This window comes from Wyeomyia smithii, chromosome 3 (assembly GCF_029784165.1).
Source record: "Wyeomyia smithii strain HCP4-BCI-WySm-NY-G18 chromosome 3, ASM2978416v1, whole genome shotgun sequence".
NCBI lineage: Eukaryota > Metazoa > Arthropoda > Insecta > Diptera > Culicidae > Wyeomyia > Wyeomyia smithii.
In genome coordinates, this window is record NC_073696.1 from 248,450,349 (window position 1) to 248,468,746 (window position 18,398).

At 41.0% G+C, this 18,398-nt stretch overlaps 3 protein-coding genes across 4 annotated transcripts in view; all 3 read left to right on the forward strand.

Moving 5' to 3' along the window:
- The window catches only part of LOC129726504 (protein tipE), a 92,056-nt gene that overhangs the window by 10,597 nt on the left and 63,061 nt on the right, over positions 1 to 18,398 (forward strand). The gene's annotated exons all lie outside the window — the stretch shown is intronic.
- LOC129729178 (uncharacterized) lies at positions 14,190 to 14,714 on the forward strand. Its single transcript, XM_055687669.1, has one exon. It carries the CDS (start codon positions 14,190 to 14,192, stop codon positions 14,712 to 14,714), a length of 525 nt encoding a protein of 174 aa, XP_055543644.1.
- LOC129729179 (uncharacterized) lies at positions 14,748 to 17,549 on the forward strand. The gene is made up of 3 exons (XM_055687670.1): positions 14,748 to 14,989; positions 16,752 to 17,130; positions 17,199 to 17,549. Exons 1-3 carry the CDS (start codon positions 14,748 to 14,750, stop codon positions 17,547 to 17,549), a joined length of 972 nt encoding a protein of 323 aa, XP_055543645.1.

Consider the following 18,398-nt stretch of genomic DNA (forward strand, 5'->3'; position numbering starts at 1 on the left):
TGTTGTAGTTGTCTAATTTTTACTTTATTTAGTAAACCCCCCACTGTAGGGGCAGCGCAAAGGCTGCGATCAGCATAAACGACATTGAATAATAAACTCCCCTGTTAGAACGCATCCACAAAAGCAGTTAGTTCGACTATGCAGAGCTAATATGAAGTCGATTCAGTCAATCAGCAGTAACAGAATTTCGTCGTCTCCCAGTTGCCAAGTTGCAACATGATGCAACACGCAACAGCGAGCAAACGAAATCGCTTGATGTTACAAACCGCAATAAGATACGGGTTAAAACGTTGCGTGTGTGAAAGCACCATCGGTGTTTATTCGCTGGATACAAAAATCAAATGCGAATTCTCGCCAAACATGTGAAAAGGGCCCATGTGCCTTATGTATACAAGCCAAATTTTCTCGTTTTTTGATTAATACAAGCGAAATCTGCCCTTAATACTATGATTTATTGATAAAAGGATTTATTCTCAATCAAACAATCTTATTTGTACGGGTAGATTAAGCTTGTATTAATCGAAAAACGTAAAATTGTGGCTTGTTTACATATGGCACATGGGCCTTTTTCACATGTTTAGCGAGAATTGTGGAATAATTCGTCTAAAGAACATAAGGAAATGGTAAACCTCAACTGAAAGGCGTGACCTATTACGCAGCACCCTTCGGCTATAAAAGAGTGTTTCTGGGAAAACTAGCTACATTTATCAGTCGGATGGTGAGCTGGATGGACCGTCCACAACGTTGACAGCAGATATCAGCACTCAGCAGTAACAGAGGATAGCAGCGGGTTGCGCCTGTGGCTGCCTTCAAATTAAACAAATCACTTGCCCTGTGGTTGGTCACCACGTCTCAGGCCTCTGCCAGGCTGACTTTCGTACGATAGCGGCGGTATTAGCGGTTGATGCATTTGCCAACACTTACTCCAGTACAGCCGTGTCTAATTTTCAATGTGAAAACACCTTTCTATTGTGTTGGCCGTGCGCATTAGGCCTCTGCCAGGCTAAACGCGAAAAGCGGCGCGAACCGATTCGCTCGGTCGTAGGTTAATGTACAGTCGTAAGAAGAGCTGTGTAAAAGTATTCTACTTCAACCTTGCGGTCGTGGCTTTGCACACAACCCTCCTGTGATTTTTTATTCCATTTCTATTGCTATAATTCAAGCATACATACAATTCCGTTTCACCTGTATTATGATTCTACCACGATGCTCTACGAACTAAAACGCAACAGTTTGTAACCTGTACTGCGAATAAATTTTGCATTATATACAACCTAAATTTTCCAAATAATAAAAAACACATAAAATTGAGTAGCAACAATTTCATTTATATTTTTTTTTTTTAATGAGAAGTGCGCGTACCATTAAATTCTTTGGTATGTATTAATTATTGAGGTTGGATGCGGCATTTATCTTTATTATATTTTACAAGGCTGTGTTCAGCCTCGAACCCCCAACGTTCCGATCACTGCTCTTATTCCCTATCCTTAGAGTCATTTTACGATGCTGCATGTCATTGAATTTTATCTAGTACTGTTGAATGCTTCAAATCGTATGAACCTGTAAATCGTATATAATGTCACTTATAAAAACTTATTTCCAAAGAGCACATTAAGAGTATACAAGCCAAGTGCATCAAATATTCTTTCTTCTAAACTTTGTTTAAAGAACAAACTTTTGATTTACAAACAAATTTTTAGACCAGCAATGCTTTATGCTGTACCGATCTGGTCAAGTTGCTGTTCAACAAGGAAGAAAACGCTCCAAAGGATTCAGAATAAAATTCTGAAAATGATTTTGAAGCGTCCTCCTTGGTTTGGTACACTCGAATTACATAGACTTACTGGTGTTGAACCATTAGAAGCTATGTCAAATAAAATTATTAATAATTTTCGTCAAAAATCGTTGCAATCCTCAATTGCTACGATAAGCTCTCTTTATAGCCAATAAGTTAGCAATTAAGTTAGTTGTAAGTTTACTTCCCCTTTTCTGACAAGTAGGTTTAAATCCTTACGAATGATAAGTCCTAATTGCGAAAGCAAACAAATCCTAACAATTAAAATTACAAACTTCTAACAGTGTTGAGAAGTCACCATTTGTGATTGGACACACATACTCATTATTTACTAATATTTATCATAAATACTTAAGCTACTAACAAATCCCCCCTTAAAAAAAAAAATGTCACTTATTGTCTTCAATGTTGACCCGAATCTATTTAAAGACTCTGATGTCAATATGTAACTCAATATTACTCATATACGAAGGAATAATAACATGCGATCTGCATTGACCTTCTTTTCAACTGTTAGGCGATTCAAGCAAATGCAATCAACAAAAATTAAAAATCTTTCAAGGCGTTGCCCATGTTTATGTGAAGCCATTGTTTTTGGGTGATTTTACTTTTAGTCAAAACTGCGTTCATGATTTATACCCTGTTCTTCAAATCTTTTAGGAACTAGATTTTTAAAACCAGAATTGCTGAAAGGGACATTTTAATTTAAATTAAATTTGACGTAAAAATGGTATCATTTTATACCATTCAACGATTTCGTGTTTCATAATAGACGATATTAACTGTCATGAGATAGTAAATTGTATAAAATTCATTATGCAATCCTCTTACAACTGTTATAGGAGTTTTCAAGGAATATGAATATCAACGTGGATCACATAAATTAGAAATCCTACAATTTTGCACTGCAATTAAGTTTAGCACTGTAGACAACTCTACTGCGATGAAACCTGAAACTGGATGTTTATACGATTTTGTATTGCCATTATTATACGATTTCTGGTTACCTGGGAAGCCAGTCGTCATAGGTTCGAACCTCGGCTCGGGAGAGATTGTTAGTGTCAGTAGTATCGTGGCGCTAGCCCCGCAATTGTCCTGTATACTTAACAGTTGGCTGCGAAGTTTGTGTATAATAAACTTTGCTTTTTTGTAAAAATTAGCCGTAAAACAAACACAACACAACATAGTACAATTTTCAAAAGAATATATGACTCTTGTAAAAGCAAATTCGAAAGTGGTTTTTAAAGAAAAAAAAAATAACCTAAAAAAACCATTGTAAAATTTTTTCTATGTGATGCCGAAAAAATACTACAGGAAAGATTTGTTGGTTATATTTCTAAAACATGAAGTATATACTTTTATTCCGAAAAGACGAAGGAGGCATAAATTTTGTTTAGTTGTGAAGACCACTAAACAACTTATATATTGGTCAAACTAACCGTAAACTCAGAAAAATTGTTGATTCGAAAAAAGTTTTTCAGACATAATTAGATTTATTGCTAACTACATACTTTTAAGATTTGTACTGAATGGTAGGAATTGGTAAAAACCTTATTTGGCTTTCCGGAAACCGACAAGGGCTGTGTAACTTTAAATTAATTTAGTCAACCTGTAAAATTCTTTTTTTTTGCCAGCTGGACATATATTCACCAGCATGAACCCGGACCAGCTGGCCCACGAAAACTTCGGCCTTCCCCCCAATCGAGCCCTGAGCTGATGTGTTAGCAGACGGTTTTCACTGCATCATCGATTTTAATGTCGATGTTGAATGCTAGAGGAAAATGAATAGCTTGCGGCTGCTTTGGCCTCCCCTTGCTGCCGCTAGTCCGACTAGAGGCTATAGAGAGAGAGAGATATATAGAGACAGAGAGCAAGAGATGTTGCCGTTGATCTGCGAAGGTGGTTGTAGTATGCACCCTTGTTTATGGTGCTAGTGTGGCAGTAAGATGGTTAAGTTTGAAATATGGCTTCCGCTGCCAATGATTTGCTGCAGATATATATTAACTCTTTCATATTGACTGTACTACTCGAGGGAAAGGATATTACCAAATATTTCGTATAGGTCAAGCAGACTGTTATATATAACTAAGCCTGTAGGACGAAAATACTCAACACGAAAAAAAAGCCTGTGGGTCCAAATCGTAACCATAAAGTTGTGTCGGCCTGTTGGTGCAAGATTCCCCGAAGAATTCAGCACTGAATAGCAGTCTGGAAGAATAAACGGATTAAACATAGACTATACAACCATATAACGAAAATCAATACGTTTACATGGCGATAGCTTCAATCATCTCAATGCCAGCTTTAATCAACAAGTTTCCCTATTCGATATTTTGCCGCACAGAGAAGACTTTTCTGCATAAGCAGAAACTTCCAGCCTTGGGTTGGTAGACGGAAAATACAGCAAAACTGCATACCTACCGCATTGACTGCACCAGTAAACGCCCACACCCAGCTCTAGAGCGCTGTGGTTCACTGCATCGAGTGGCTTGGGGTTTATGTTTTGTCTGAGGCTGAGCTGCTGACTGCATTTGGCCTGTGTATAGCGAAGAAGTTTTGCAATAGTTGTTTGGTTTTGATGTTTTATTCCAGGCTCTGAAAACTCTATCAATCGTCGACTTGAAGCTTGTGGACTGATGCCATTTATCGAGTATTCGAGTTATGAGTACTTAAAACGTAATTAAATAGATTAATAAAAATACAATTTTAAAGATTTGGAGACAAATCAATAGAAATCCTATTTTTCATTATAAAAAAATCACAGGAGGGTTGTGTGCAAAGCCACGACCGCAAGGTTGAAGTAGAATACTTTTACACAGCTCTACTTACGACTGTACATTAACCTACGGCCGAGCGAATCGGTTCGCGCCGCTTTTCGCGTTTAGCCTGGCAGAGGCCTAATGCGCACGGCCAACACAATAGAAAGGTGTTTTCACATTGAAAATTAGACACGGCTGTACTGGAGTAAGTGTTGGCAAATGCATCAACCGCTAATACCAGAGGCCAGGCAGAGGCCTGAGACGTGGTGATAATCCACAGGGCAAGTGATTTGTTTAATTTGAAGGCAGCCACAGGCGCAACCCGCTGCTATCCTCTGTTACTGCTGAGTGCTGATATCTGCTGTCAACGTTGTGGACGGTCCATCCAGCTCACCATCCGACTGATAAATGTAGCTAGTTTTCCCAGAAACACTCTTTTATAGCCGAAGGGTGCTGCGTAATAGGTCACGCCTTTCAGTTGAGGTTTACCATTTCCTTATGTTCTTTAGACGAATTATTCCACAATTCTCGCTAAACATGTGAAAAAGGCCCATGTGCCATATGTAAACAAGCCACAATTTTACGTTTTTCGATTAATACAAGCTTAATCTACCCGTACAAATAAGATTGTTTGATTGAGAATAAATCCTTTTATCAATAAATCATAGTATTAAGGGCAGATTTCGCTTGTATTAATCAAAAAACGAGAAAATTTGGCTTGTATACATAAGGCACATGGGCCCTTTTCACATGTTTGGCGAGAATTCGCATTTGATTTTTGTATCCAGCGAATAAACACCGATGGTGCTTTCACACACGCAACGTTTTAACCCGTATCTTATTGCGGTTTGTAACATCAAGCGATTTCGTTTGCTCGCTGTTGCGTGTTGCATCATGTTGCAACTTGGCAACTGGGAGACGACGAAATTCTGTTACTGCTGATTGATTGAATCGACTTCATATTAGCTCTGCACAGTCGAACTAACTGCTTTTGTGAATGCGTTCTAACAGGGCAGTTTATTATTCAATGTCGTTTATGCTGATCGCAGCCTTTGCGCTGCCCCTACAGTGGGGGGTTTACTAAATAAAGTAAAAATTAGACAACTACAACAGAATTTGATTGCATCCCGCTCAGAATGTCTGCTTGTGTTGATGCCAGAAAATTATTACCCTTCAATTATTTTTTTATTTGCCTTGAAAAAAGCATTTTGCGGTTCAAAATCGGTTGCTAATTACAACCTTTGAGCTGCCCTAACATTGGGGGAATTAAGATACACGGACAACATGCACTGTGGAAGCTATTTCACATTCAGTAAATTAGACGGGTGCGACGAATTCAAATTGCTAGGATGCAACACAGAATGCTTGCTTGCGTTGACAAAAATTATTAACTTTCAATGACTTGTTTATTTGCCTTGAAAAAAGGCATTTTGATGTTAAAAATTGGATTTCCTGGTGGCAATCTTCATGCTGCCCCAACACGAGGGGAATAATGGCTGTCTGGCGACACATGCTGAGAAAAACCGCGCTGCTCCTGAGACGTGGTAACCAACCACAGGGCTACTGCTGCTGCTAAGGAAGGACGACTGCTGTTGTCGCTGTCTAGAACTATTATGAGCGGCTCCGGCTGAAACAAGCTCTTATATAGGCCAAATAGCATGTTTTCAATTGCAAGGTATATGATCCTGTCGACCGTGCTTGGGAAGCAAGCATATAACGACCAATCAGAGGTCGAACTTTTCGTTTTGACAAGGCTTGACTATTTTCAATAGTACAATAGTGTGAATAATAAAATTACAATTATCTTATTTCGGGTAGAATCTTAGAAGATTTTCCAATCTATTGCTAGAAGAACGAAGAAAATCCATCGAATACTAACCGATTTATTAGCATTTGAAATTGGACATATTTTTCACTTTTTTCGGTTTTAGATTTTCATTTCACATCCCTATGTAGCCGAACTTCCTGAGAGAAGTATTCTACTTCAAAAAATCCTGAAATGATTCCCGAAGAATTAAAAGAGATATGATGAGTATCATATTTAGTAACTTCAGAAAATGTCGTCAAAATGAAACAATTTCTACATCTACTTTAAAAAAAATCATTTGTCTGTCAACTCTCCTCAAATGGGAAACCTGCGCACGGCTATGACTTTAAATACCTTACAAACCTTTGATTTTTTTTTGCTGGCAAGATTTAATGTGAAAAATATGTTAAATATCAACTGTGCAAATGAAAGTAAAAATGAGGGTAAAAAAGCAGCGAGCTGGATTGCAACATGTTTTTTTCCCTTCTGATGGTAGCCCACAGTTTGCAGGAAAGCACTGCTTGATCCTTTTTTTATTGCACAAATCTCCTCCATCGTTCTGTCGAGTACAATAAAGCAGTCCTTCGGTTTTTCTCATAGCGGCGATTGGAGAAGTATGTTTTTCCACTTCCTAAAACTTCAGTTTACTCGCAAATGTGGGTGTTTCCATTTTTTCGCGTTCTTTAGATAGCTGAAATAATCTCACTTGCATTTATATTTCCTCCCAGTTGGCAAAAGTCCTGCAATCGGGCGGATGTCATTTTCGGCAAAAAGGAAAAACCCAACTCAGCTCGGCGGCTTACTTCCGCAAAATAATCTTTTAATTATTTATTCCATAAAACGACAGCTATTGCCGGCTAACAAGAGGCCAAACGCAGCATTTCCCATGCCAAGCACCATCCCTTGCCGAAATGGGAGCCGAAATTGACTCCTTATGTACGACGATGAACATGCACGCAAGCCAGACGTACGGCCGGCAGATTTAGAGCCCCTGGTCGGAAAAGCTGGTGTGTGTGTGTGTTTGTGGGTATATTTAGGAAAAAAGGAAACGAAGCAATTTCGAACACTGACGGCAACCATCGTCTTAGCAAAAAACTGGTCATATGAAATACTACTGCTGATTTCACCTACACCAATCCGACCCACTCTCCCGCCACAGGGCGAAAATCTTGCGTGGTATATCAAGTGCTGAATAAAATATTCGTATTTCATCTTTCGGTACTGCGGAAACATTTCAAGACTTAACTTTGAAAAGACTCTCCCGTGCCTTTACCGTGACGCAATGCGGGAAGGTAAATATTCCATGCACTTCGGCTGGAAAGAAATTATTCTCTTTTAAACAGTGCAAAAAAAAAAATACAAAGTGGCATTATGAAGACCATGGTTTCGTGGTTTTGTGACTGACATTTATCGTGGCAATTTACTGTGGAATGATTCGTCTCTTGATAGTCGTATATAAAAGGATACTTTCAAACTACTGTTAGAGAATCGCCGCTGGCTCCGTCTTTTCAGATTTGCTTCCTGATTTTTTCACTGTGTGTTTTTCAAGGACAAATGCCAAACTGTATTTTAAACAAACAATAATTGGGTATGCCAAAATAATGATACAAGCTATTTTTTGTTATTCTGGAGGGTTTAGGAACCAGAAGACCTTATCATTTTTTTGGATTCCTCAGCTTATTTAATATTTTATCAAATTTTGGTGGAGTTATATTTTTTTCTTTTGGAGATAAAATCTTTTTATTCCTTAGTGTTTACTAAATATATCAGATGCGTGTCCAGAAAACATTACAGTAACCAAGCGCCTCCATAGAAAAGGCTAAGGCAACCCCTTAATGGAGGTGCTTGGTTACTGTAATACATACCAAAGTTGGAGAAAAGTTGTCAAGATTTGGTTTTTAGAAAATTGTTTAAGTATACAATATTAAAAACATTGAATTTGAATTTGGAAAAAGGTTTTATTTAGAGGGACTATCAAACCCATGGCGTGTGAAAAATCCCCTAAAAAACTAACAATTAAAATTTAGTGATCGGTACATAAACTAACTGTAACTTTTACTACTGAAAGGAACTTGCGACTCGATCGATGAACTTACAAGTGCCACTGGCAAGCGTTTAAAGTATTTGCACTTTGGCAGCTGGTCCAGTACAATGGTGCCACGGGCACCAGAATTGGTTTATGGTAATCACTCTGCCGGCTTTGCATAATCCAGCCAAGCGTCGTTGGCCTCGTGGATGAAGCTCTCAATTTTTACGTTCTGGATTTAAAAGTTGAACCCTGCATCCAGGCCCTCTAGTAGTGCAACTTCGGAATTGTGAACGAAGCATTCTGACTTACCAGCAATGCGAACAAATTGTAGTGTTTTATTGATCAATTATGTGATAATAAACATTTGGCACGTGACACTGCAGCGCATCACCAAACATCGGAAAATAATTGGATTGTGTTTTAATTGCTTGCTACCCACACACTGTGCTGGCACGACCTACCATTTGGGAAATTAAAGTGCATTCCAAATATGTACAGAGTGGGAGAGAGAGAGAGCGCGGGCTGTCATTCAAATTTGCTGTCATGCCAGCGCTTTCAGATTGATTGACCGTATGTTTTTCATAATTCATTTTTCAATTAGTGGATGATTTGACCTCTCCCCAGTGGGTGTCACGCTGTCCAAAAAAGTGTTTCTAATTGATTATTGATGATCTCTAGCTTGGCTTCCGGCAGCAGTACAATAGATCCTGGTGCTTACCAGATTTGTTGTTCTTTGCCCAGGGAAAATTATGGAGAGAAATAACATGGATTCAAACTCATATTGTTCATAGGGTGTATCAAACTTAAACGTCAAACTAATTATTGTCAACTATTTTTAGTGATAAATCTATTCAGTCGGTTCTTAGTTACCAAACATTACCAGTAGTTGTTGTTTCAAAAAATAAGAGACGTTCTTCTATAAACCTATAAATCACTACTTGATTTTTGCTCGTCACAAATCCTCTAGCGGCGCGCTGCGTGGGTTCGGACTTGCAGTTCAGCATGTTTTGGTAGAACATTCGGTACGAATGTACCTACGTGTGTTATACCCAGAGTAGGCAACCGCACAACAACGGTCCAACAATTGTCCCTCGGGGAGTTTGATTTCATTGTTTTTCATAATGGATTCATCCATAACCAATTTAACCATCGTGTAATGGAGGCAGGCATTTTGCCTAACAGTAACCGGCAACGTAAACACGAAACGTGCACCGGTGGGAATTCAGGATGTACAAAGGGAGGGAAGGAGAGGCTGTTGTGTGCAGTTACGTGTCCGTAAGATAATGATCCACGTGAGTTATGAGCAAAGTATTTTTAATTACTCTTGTATCCACTTAGGAGATGACAGGACTATTGTTTCTCGATGAAACATGACATAGGAGAAGGGGTGATAAAATGGACACCCTAAGCCATTTCCCAATTTCCTCCACAGTTTAATACTACAACTATGAGTCGATAGCGCACATTAACTGAGCCACTAACGGTTGATACCAAAAATAAGAAGTAGTACTTAAACATAGTATTTTTCGTAGTTTTCATGAGCATTTTCCGAAGCAGTTTTTTGGGGGTAAAATGAACACGTGTGGGTAAAATGAACATAGGGAGGTGGTATTATGAACACGTTGGGCGTGAACATTAATTATCCTTTTACAGATAGAAAAATGTTGTTTCATAGCACGTGACACACTTATGCATTAACCAACAGTTCAATTTTCACCGTTTGCGGTGGAATTAATAACAATGTATGACCTTATCTGCAAGAAACTGGGAAATGGCGGAAGTTTTTTTTACGGACAGTCCGCATTCAACGGTACGTTTAGCCGCGGTCATCTGATCATCGGTCCGAGTTTACCTTTGCGTTTTTCTGATATAAACACGAAGCATCTAGATTTTTCAATAGAAATTAGCAAAAAAAATTTCCCCATCACCATGGGCTGTCCATTTTACCCGCACATACATATTATTGAAAATGCCTAAAAATATCGAGAAAATCATTTAAACAATTACTAACCTTTGATGATTTCTTCTGGTTAGTAGTCTGAGTGCAGATATTTGCAGAAAAACCGTTATAAAAAACTGTTTTACACTAGAAAAATCCTTATTTTTTGTAGGCAAAAAATAACATCACCACCACGAATGTACACGTGTTTTTTGTTTTTGTTTATTATTTTGACTGTTTAACTGTTTCATGTCGCATATTTTGTCTCAAATAACTTCTAGTGCCTCTAAAATAAGGTGCCAAAGAAGTTTGTACTATTTTTCAACGTAATAGTCGAGATGTAAACGGGTGTCCATTTTACCACCCCTGTTCATTTTACCCACAATTCCCCTACGTTTATTTGGATTAATAGTCACCTCACCATTTAGCCTTTGTTATACTAAAATAAATGTTAGAAATAGAGTTGTTGTGAACGCCCCTCGTCAGTGAGCGCACCTTGAAACCTACATGCCGACTGATAACGACAGATCTGTCATTGGTTGCTGAATTGAGGGAAGCAGATCGAACCTAACGATAAAAACTTCCTTTTGCTTGGAGATCGCCGAGGAGTGCGCACGCGTGAAATTATATATCTGTACGACTTTAAGCCAAACGTGTTGATTGTGCATTTGTTAACCTTGAAATCGTAGAGTAAGATAAACTAAAACTTGATCTAAATTTAAATTAAATTGGAAATTTGTTTGTAGGTAAAATTAGTTATTAAATTATTCCATTGTATTCCGAGTAAAGCGAGCCAGAAGGTTACAAAACGTAAGCTTAATTAAAACTTAATATTATATCCTATACTATATCCTGATAATTTGCAGGAAACTTTAACTTGGATAATAAACCAGTTGTAAAATTTCGGAATTCGCTTTCTTTACGTTGCAAAGGCAACATCTTAAAGTTTCGTTTTTACCCGGATCAAGTGAAGCGCCTACAATGCCGCGGCTGTCGGATGCCGAAGATGATAGCATCGAACAAAGCTGCCCGCTCTGTAGGTTTCCAGACAATAGCCAGATGGTCAGCTGTGACGAGTGCCGACAGTGGTACAATTTCTCCTGTGTTGGTGTGACCGAAGCTATCGCGACCCCGACTGGAGCTGCCAGGATTGCCTACATGCCAGAATTCCTGCTTCAGTGTCGCAAGCCGTCACGCAATCACCAGAACATTTGTCTCTCGTTAATTCATTCGCACGATCAGTTGCCTCGGTTTTACCTCCAGCTCCAGGAGAACAAACCATGTCTGGTAATAAGTTCCCTATAAGCCAATCTGGTGTTTCGCCGCTCGCTCTGGCGTCAACAATTAGCGTAGAATATTCCGTAGCGGCCAATCAAAGCTTTGTGAATTCTTCCGCAAACTGTGCCTATTATGACAACTGCACCGTCAGTACCAGCGCGATCGAATCTCATTTCTCAATTGCCTATGGAACTGAAGCTCCGCTATCTTGAAGAGGAACAAATCCTCGAGAGGAAACATTTGATGCAACGATACCGTCTACTAATAGATACGCCTACAGTGTTACCTCCAAACTCGACAATCCCAGTGCCTAGATTTCCTTGTAGCTCAGAGCCAATTATTCGACCTTGCACATCTTCAGGTTCTCAACAATGGCCTCCGACCAGTTTACCAACCGCCCCAGTGTTTTGTAACCCGCAGTCACAATCTTCGCCGGTGTGTGATTTTCGAAATTCAAGCAGGCCGGTTGGATCCAGTGCTGGCACACAGTGTTTTCCTTCGCTAGTGTCGTCTCGTGCAAACGTTCCATACACGCGTCCGCTTGACCCGTCGCTTGCTACTAATGTTGGGAATGAATCCACTTTACTCAATAGAAGCCAGATAGCTGCTCGTCAAGCCGTCTCGAAGGACCTTCCGGAATATAACGGTGACCCAGAACAGTGGCCGTTATTTATTGCTGATTCCGAAAGTACGACGCGTCTCTGTGGCTATACGATAGAAGAGAATATGATGCGGCTGCAAAAATGCCTCAAGGGCAAGGCATTGGACGCAGTCAGATGTCAGTTGTTGTATCCGAGAAATCTGGAAAGTGTGTTAGCGACGCTAAAAATGCTTTTCGGTCGACCAGAGGTTGTAGTTCATTCTCTTATCCAGAAGGTCCAGTTATTGCCTGCACCGAGAGCAGATAAACTCTTTCTCTCATTTCTCTCATGCAAAGTCTTGTAGACCGATTACCACCCATGATTCGGCTTAACTGGGTAACACATCGCCAAAGTTTACGCCAAGCTTCCCTCGCCGAATTTAGTGCATGGCTCTACACGCTTGCTGAGGCAGCAAGTACGGTAACTATTCCACAAGGTCAAAATGTTGCTGACAAATCTAGAAAGACGCGAAAGGAAGACGGTTTTTTGAACGCACACACTGAGTCGACTTACCAGCGAAATACATTTACGGGAGGTCCCAGTTCCAGTGGATGTTCCGTTTGTCGAGGAAAATGCGATGCCGTGGAAAATTCCAAGCAGTTTCTGATACTCGATCATTCATCTCGATGGAATGCGATCCGCGAACATAAGTTGTGCCGCTGCTGCCTACGCACCAGGGCCCGTGTAAATCCGCTTAAGTATGCGGTAAAAAAGGATGTACGTTTAAGCATCATCGGTTGCTGCACAACGATGCAAAGGATAAGCACTCCTCCAACCCCCCTTCCACTGAATCGGGTCGAAGGGAGCAATCTAGTGGTGGCAGTAAGCATGACGCCACCGAATATGTTTGCAACACTCACAGAAGCAACTGCAATTCGGTCCTGTTCCAGTACGTTCCGGTGACGCTTTATAATAAAGACATACATATCGATACGTTCGCCTTTCTCGATTGTGGATCATCGTTGACGCTACTAGAGGAAGGACTGGCTTCAGAGTTGTATCTAGAGGGAGAAAAGCGTCCGCTTTGCTTACGTTGGACCGCAGACACCTGCCGTTATGAAAATTCGGCCAAGAGAGTCTCGCTCGATATTTCGAAAATAGGAAACGGTAACATAAAGCATCGACTGACTGATGTTTACACCGTGAAGGAGTTGAAGCTTCCTTCCCAGTCTCTATCGTTTACAACGTTAGCCTCGCAGCATGCACATCTGCGAGGAATACCTGTTGAATCGTATGAAAACATTCAACCACGTATCCTTATCGGCATGAACAATATACGCGTAGTGAATCCATTGAAATGTCGTAAAGGTGCAGTACACGAGCCTGTAGCAGCCAAGACGCGATTAGGATGGATGGTGTCCGGAATGTGCCCCACGGGAAATAAATCGTCTTCAAACATTGCACCACACAGTTTTCATATGTGTCATCATTCAACCGAAAATGATGCCGAATTAAATTCTATGGTTAAGGCTCATTTCGCTCTTGAAAATTTGGGAATTTGCAAACCAGGAAAGATGTTACTGTCTACAGAAGATGCACGTTCAACCGAGCTTATGCGATCAGTGACAAGATTCGAGAATGGAAGGTATCGAACAGGGCTACTGTGGAAATTCGACGATATTCGATTTATCGACAGCAGACCGATGGCACTACGCCGACATAAATGTTTGATGCAGAGGATGGGACGCGATTCAAGCTTAGCTGATACACTCAAAGCAAAGATGGACGAATATATTCAAAAAGGCTACGTTCGCAAGCTTTCACAAATGGAACTGCGACAGTCTAGGGATCGCATATGGTACTTGCCAATTTTTCCCGTGTTCAATCCGAACAAGCCGAATAAGGTCAGGATCGTCTGGGATGCGGCGGCAGCTGTGGCAGGAGTCTCACTCAATGCCGTCCTCATCTGGAGATATCGCTGAGATGTTTTAACGTGTAGCGATGAATGAACGAGATCAACACTGCCAGCGAATTATCTGGTGCGATGAGGAGGGTATGCCTGCCGAATACGTGGTAACGGTAATGACGTCTGGCGCCAAATGTTCACCGAGCTGCGCCCAATTTATAATCAACGAGAATGCGGCACGTTTTGCAGAACGCCTTCCCAAAGCAGTTGAAGTCATCAAGAACGGTCATTACGTTGACGATATGTTAGTCAACGTCGACACAGAAGAAGAGGCAATAAAGCTAGCGAAGGATATCCAGTACATCCACCTACAGGGCGGCTTCACAATGAGAAACTGGATCTCAAATTCAACATCCGTCATGCAAGCACTGGGTGAAACTGGAAAGGTCGAGAAAAGCTTGAGTATAAACGATGAAACGGTACTTGAAAAAGTCCTCGGAATGTGGTGGGACACTAAGACGGATACATTCCGCTTCAAGCTCTCCACTGAGCGTAATCAAAACATTTCGTCTGCTAACAAAAACCCCACCAAACGCGATGTATTGCGCGTGCTAATGTAAATCTACGACCCCCTCGGACTGATAGCACACTACATGATTTATCTGAAACTGCTGTTCCAGGAAATATGGAGGGCGGGAACTTCATGGGATGACGAGATTGGCGACAAACAGTTAGTAAAATGGCGGAATTGGCTGCAGCTTTTGGTGAAGGTTGAATCCGTGCGAATTCCTCGTTGCTACCATGTGTCTCCTTCGGTTAATGAGCAACGTACAATCGAGTTGCATACGTTTGTGGATGCCAGCGAACTCAGTTACGCAGCAGTTTGTTATTTGCGGTTCGTCGAGGGAGATAAAATTCGTTGTTCGTTAGTCGGTTTGAAATGCAAAGTAGCACCTATTAAATTTGTATCCATCTCTCGGCTTGAACTCGAAGCGGCGAAAATTGGTGCCCGTTTAGCAAAAACCGTTATGGATGGACATACGATTAAGATTGTTAGACGGTTTTTTTGGACAGATGCTCGTGACGTAATGTGCTGGCTAAAACCAGATCACCGGAAATATTCCCAGTTCGTTGCCTTTCGTGTTGGGGAGATTTTAGAAATCACAGATGTTGAAGAGTGGAAATGGATTCGTGGGAAACTAAATGTTGCCGATGAAGGCACAAAATGGGATGGCCTACCAAGCTTTGAAATTAACTGCCGATGGTTTGCGGGACCTCCTTTCTTATCGAAACCGAGATCGGAATGGCCAGAGGCATCGATCAAAGAAGACACAAACGAAGAACTCAGACCAAGCGTAGGGGAGCTGCGTAGCCGCAAGGTTACAGAGTCTGCTTTGTCAAGCGGATGGTCGTGGGTTCGAATCTTAGTAGAACCAGGCCATCCGATGTCAAAAAGGACTTAAGCATGGGTTTATTCTCAGGCTCCCCACCACCAGTTACCCTTCCTTTACGCTGAAATCTACAAAAATACCTTTGCGTGACTCCCTCTTAACAAAAAATAAGTCCCTCTTATCAATAAAACTGGCCAGAAGGACGCACGACGAAACTTCTACAGGGAATTATAATTGGTGATATTTGGCAAGAGGAACGAGTATCGGTATAGTAGAACAGTAAGCGTGTAAGGAAGAGTAGCACATTACACACAAGCACTGATGAACAATAATAATAAGCATGCCACTTCTCAATAGAGGTATTGCTATTAACAGAAGTGCGGGATACAGCAGACACCCGGGCATATCTCACAATAGATCTACGATTCTGGTCGCAGTGAGGAAGCCCATACAGGAAAAAAAAAAAAGACCAAGCGTGCTGCATCATCACGCCCAGGTGCCCGGAGGAATCTTGTGTCCACAGAACTACTCCGATTGGGGCCATTTACAACGACTTACCGCTTTGACGCAACGTTTCCCTGCCAATATCAAACGAAAACGGAAAGGTGAGTTCTTGCTGCGAGGACCGCTAACAAGCCAAGAACTGCTTGCAGCGAGTAATTTTCTATATAAGCGCGCTCAATGGGAATGCTACCAAGAGGAAATGTCATTGCTTTCTGCGGGTAAGCTAAATTTTCCGAAAACCAGCTACTTACGAAAACTTAGCCCGTTTCTCGACGACGCTGGAGTAATGCGTATACAAGGCCGCATTGATATTTGTGATTTTGCTGACGAGCAAACACAATTTCCGATTGTGCTACCGAGACGTCATCCTCTTACAAAACTAGTGCTTCAAGATCTCCATGAGAGGTATCACCATCAATGCAATGAAACATTTGTAAATGAGGCTCGGAGGAAATTCGAAATTCCAAGAGTGCGTGTGGAATGCGATAGAGTTCGTAGAGAGTGTATCCGTTGTAAAATCCGTCGTGCTAAACCTGACCCTCCCAAAATGGCAAACCTACCGAAAGAGCGGTTAGCGGCCTTTGTGAGGCCGTTTTCTTACATAGGGGTAGACTATTTCGGCCCGTACCAAGTCGTCATTGGGCGACGTACTGAGAAGCGTTATGGTGTACTGGTTACTTGCTTAACAACACGTGGAATTCACATCGAGATAGCCCTCTCCACAGATTCGTGCATAATGGCTCTTCGTAACTGTTTTTCTAGACGAGGAACACCATTGCAAATAATAAGCGATCGAGGTACCAATTTGGTGGGAGCGTCGAAGGAACTCAAAACAGCTTTGGATCAAGTCGACAGCGACAAAGTTGTTCGTGAGTTCACTACGACGTCTACTTCATGGATCTTCAATCCCCCGGCATCCCCGCATATGGGCGGCATATGGGAAAGGATGATACAGACGGTTAAAAAGATCCTAGAAGAAATTAAACCGAAACGCTTGCTATCCGATGAAGTCCTTAGGAATCTTATGGCAGAAATCGAAAACATCGTGAATAGCAGGCCCTTGACCCATGTTCCCGTTGACGGTGAATCATCTCTCGCTCCACCGCAACACCGAACCATTTTTTGGTTGGATCATCGAACGGTTCTAAACCTTTGGTGCCGTACGACGATAGCGGTTTGGCTTTGTAGCACTCGTGGAAAACATCGCAGGTACTGGCAAACTATTTTTGGAAGCGCTGGGTGAACGAGTATACTCCCATAATTACACGCCGGGAAAAGTGGTTTAGCGCGGTGAAAGCTATTGCTGTTGGGGACATTGTCATCGTCGTCGACCCCAACTTTCCGAGGAACTGCTGGCCCAAAGGAAGTATTGTTGCAGTGAAGGTTTCGAAAGACGGTCAAGTACGCTCAGCAACGGTTCAGACCGCGGCTGGCATCTACGAGAGACCTGCGGTGAAATCGGCGGTGCTGGACATCGGGGCAAACAGGAGTATGCTGGACCAGGGTCCAACTACTGGGGGGGACTGTTGTGAACGCCCCTCGTCAGTGAGCGCACCTTGAAACCTACATGCCGACTGATAACGACAGATCTGTCATTTGTTGCTGAATTGAGGGAAGCAGATCGAACCTAACGATAAAAACTTCCTTTTGCTTGGAGATCGCCGAGGAGTGCGCACGCGTGAAATTATATATCTGTACGACTTTAAGCCAAACGTGTTAATTGTGCATTTGTTAACCTTGAAATCGTAGAGTAAGCTGAACTGAAACTTGATCTAAATTTAAATTAAATTGGAAATTTGTTTGTAGGTAAAATTAGTTATTAAATTAAACCATTGTATTCCGAGTAAAGCGAGCCAGAAAGTTACAAAACGTAAGCTTAATTAAAACTTAATATTATATCCTATACTATATCCTGATAATTTGCAGGAAACTTTAACTTGGATAATAAACCAGTTGTAAAGTTTCGGAATTCGCTTTCTTTACGTTGCAAAGGCAACAAGAGTAGTGAGGGCAAAAGTACGCACTTAATTGTTTTTACAACAAAACTAGTTCAAAAAACTATTATAAAGTTCGGTTTTGATTCCAAGCGGTACATGAACCTATTGTCTTTAAAACGTAGTACCAGAGGTTTTCGAATTTTGTTCGTAGCATGAGAATTTCACTTTTTGGAAAAAAAAACTCAAAGCGTTACAGCGGTGCCTCGGAATATATTTTTTATTCCGGTTTTCTGGGGATATGTTTCGAAATTGAAAGATTTTATGAATATTGGAAAAGAACTTTACAATTGTTGGTTTTTATTGTTTTGGGTGTTTTAGTAATCTGCCCTGAAAATGCACCTTCCGGAATAGATTGAATAAGAGAATGTTTAATGGATTAAATCTTATTACACTGAAATTACTCAAAGTATAA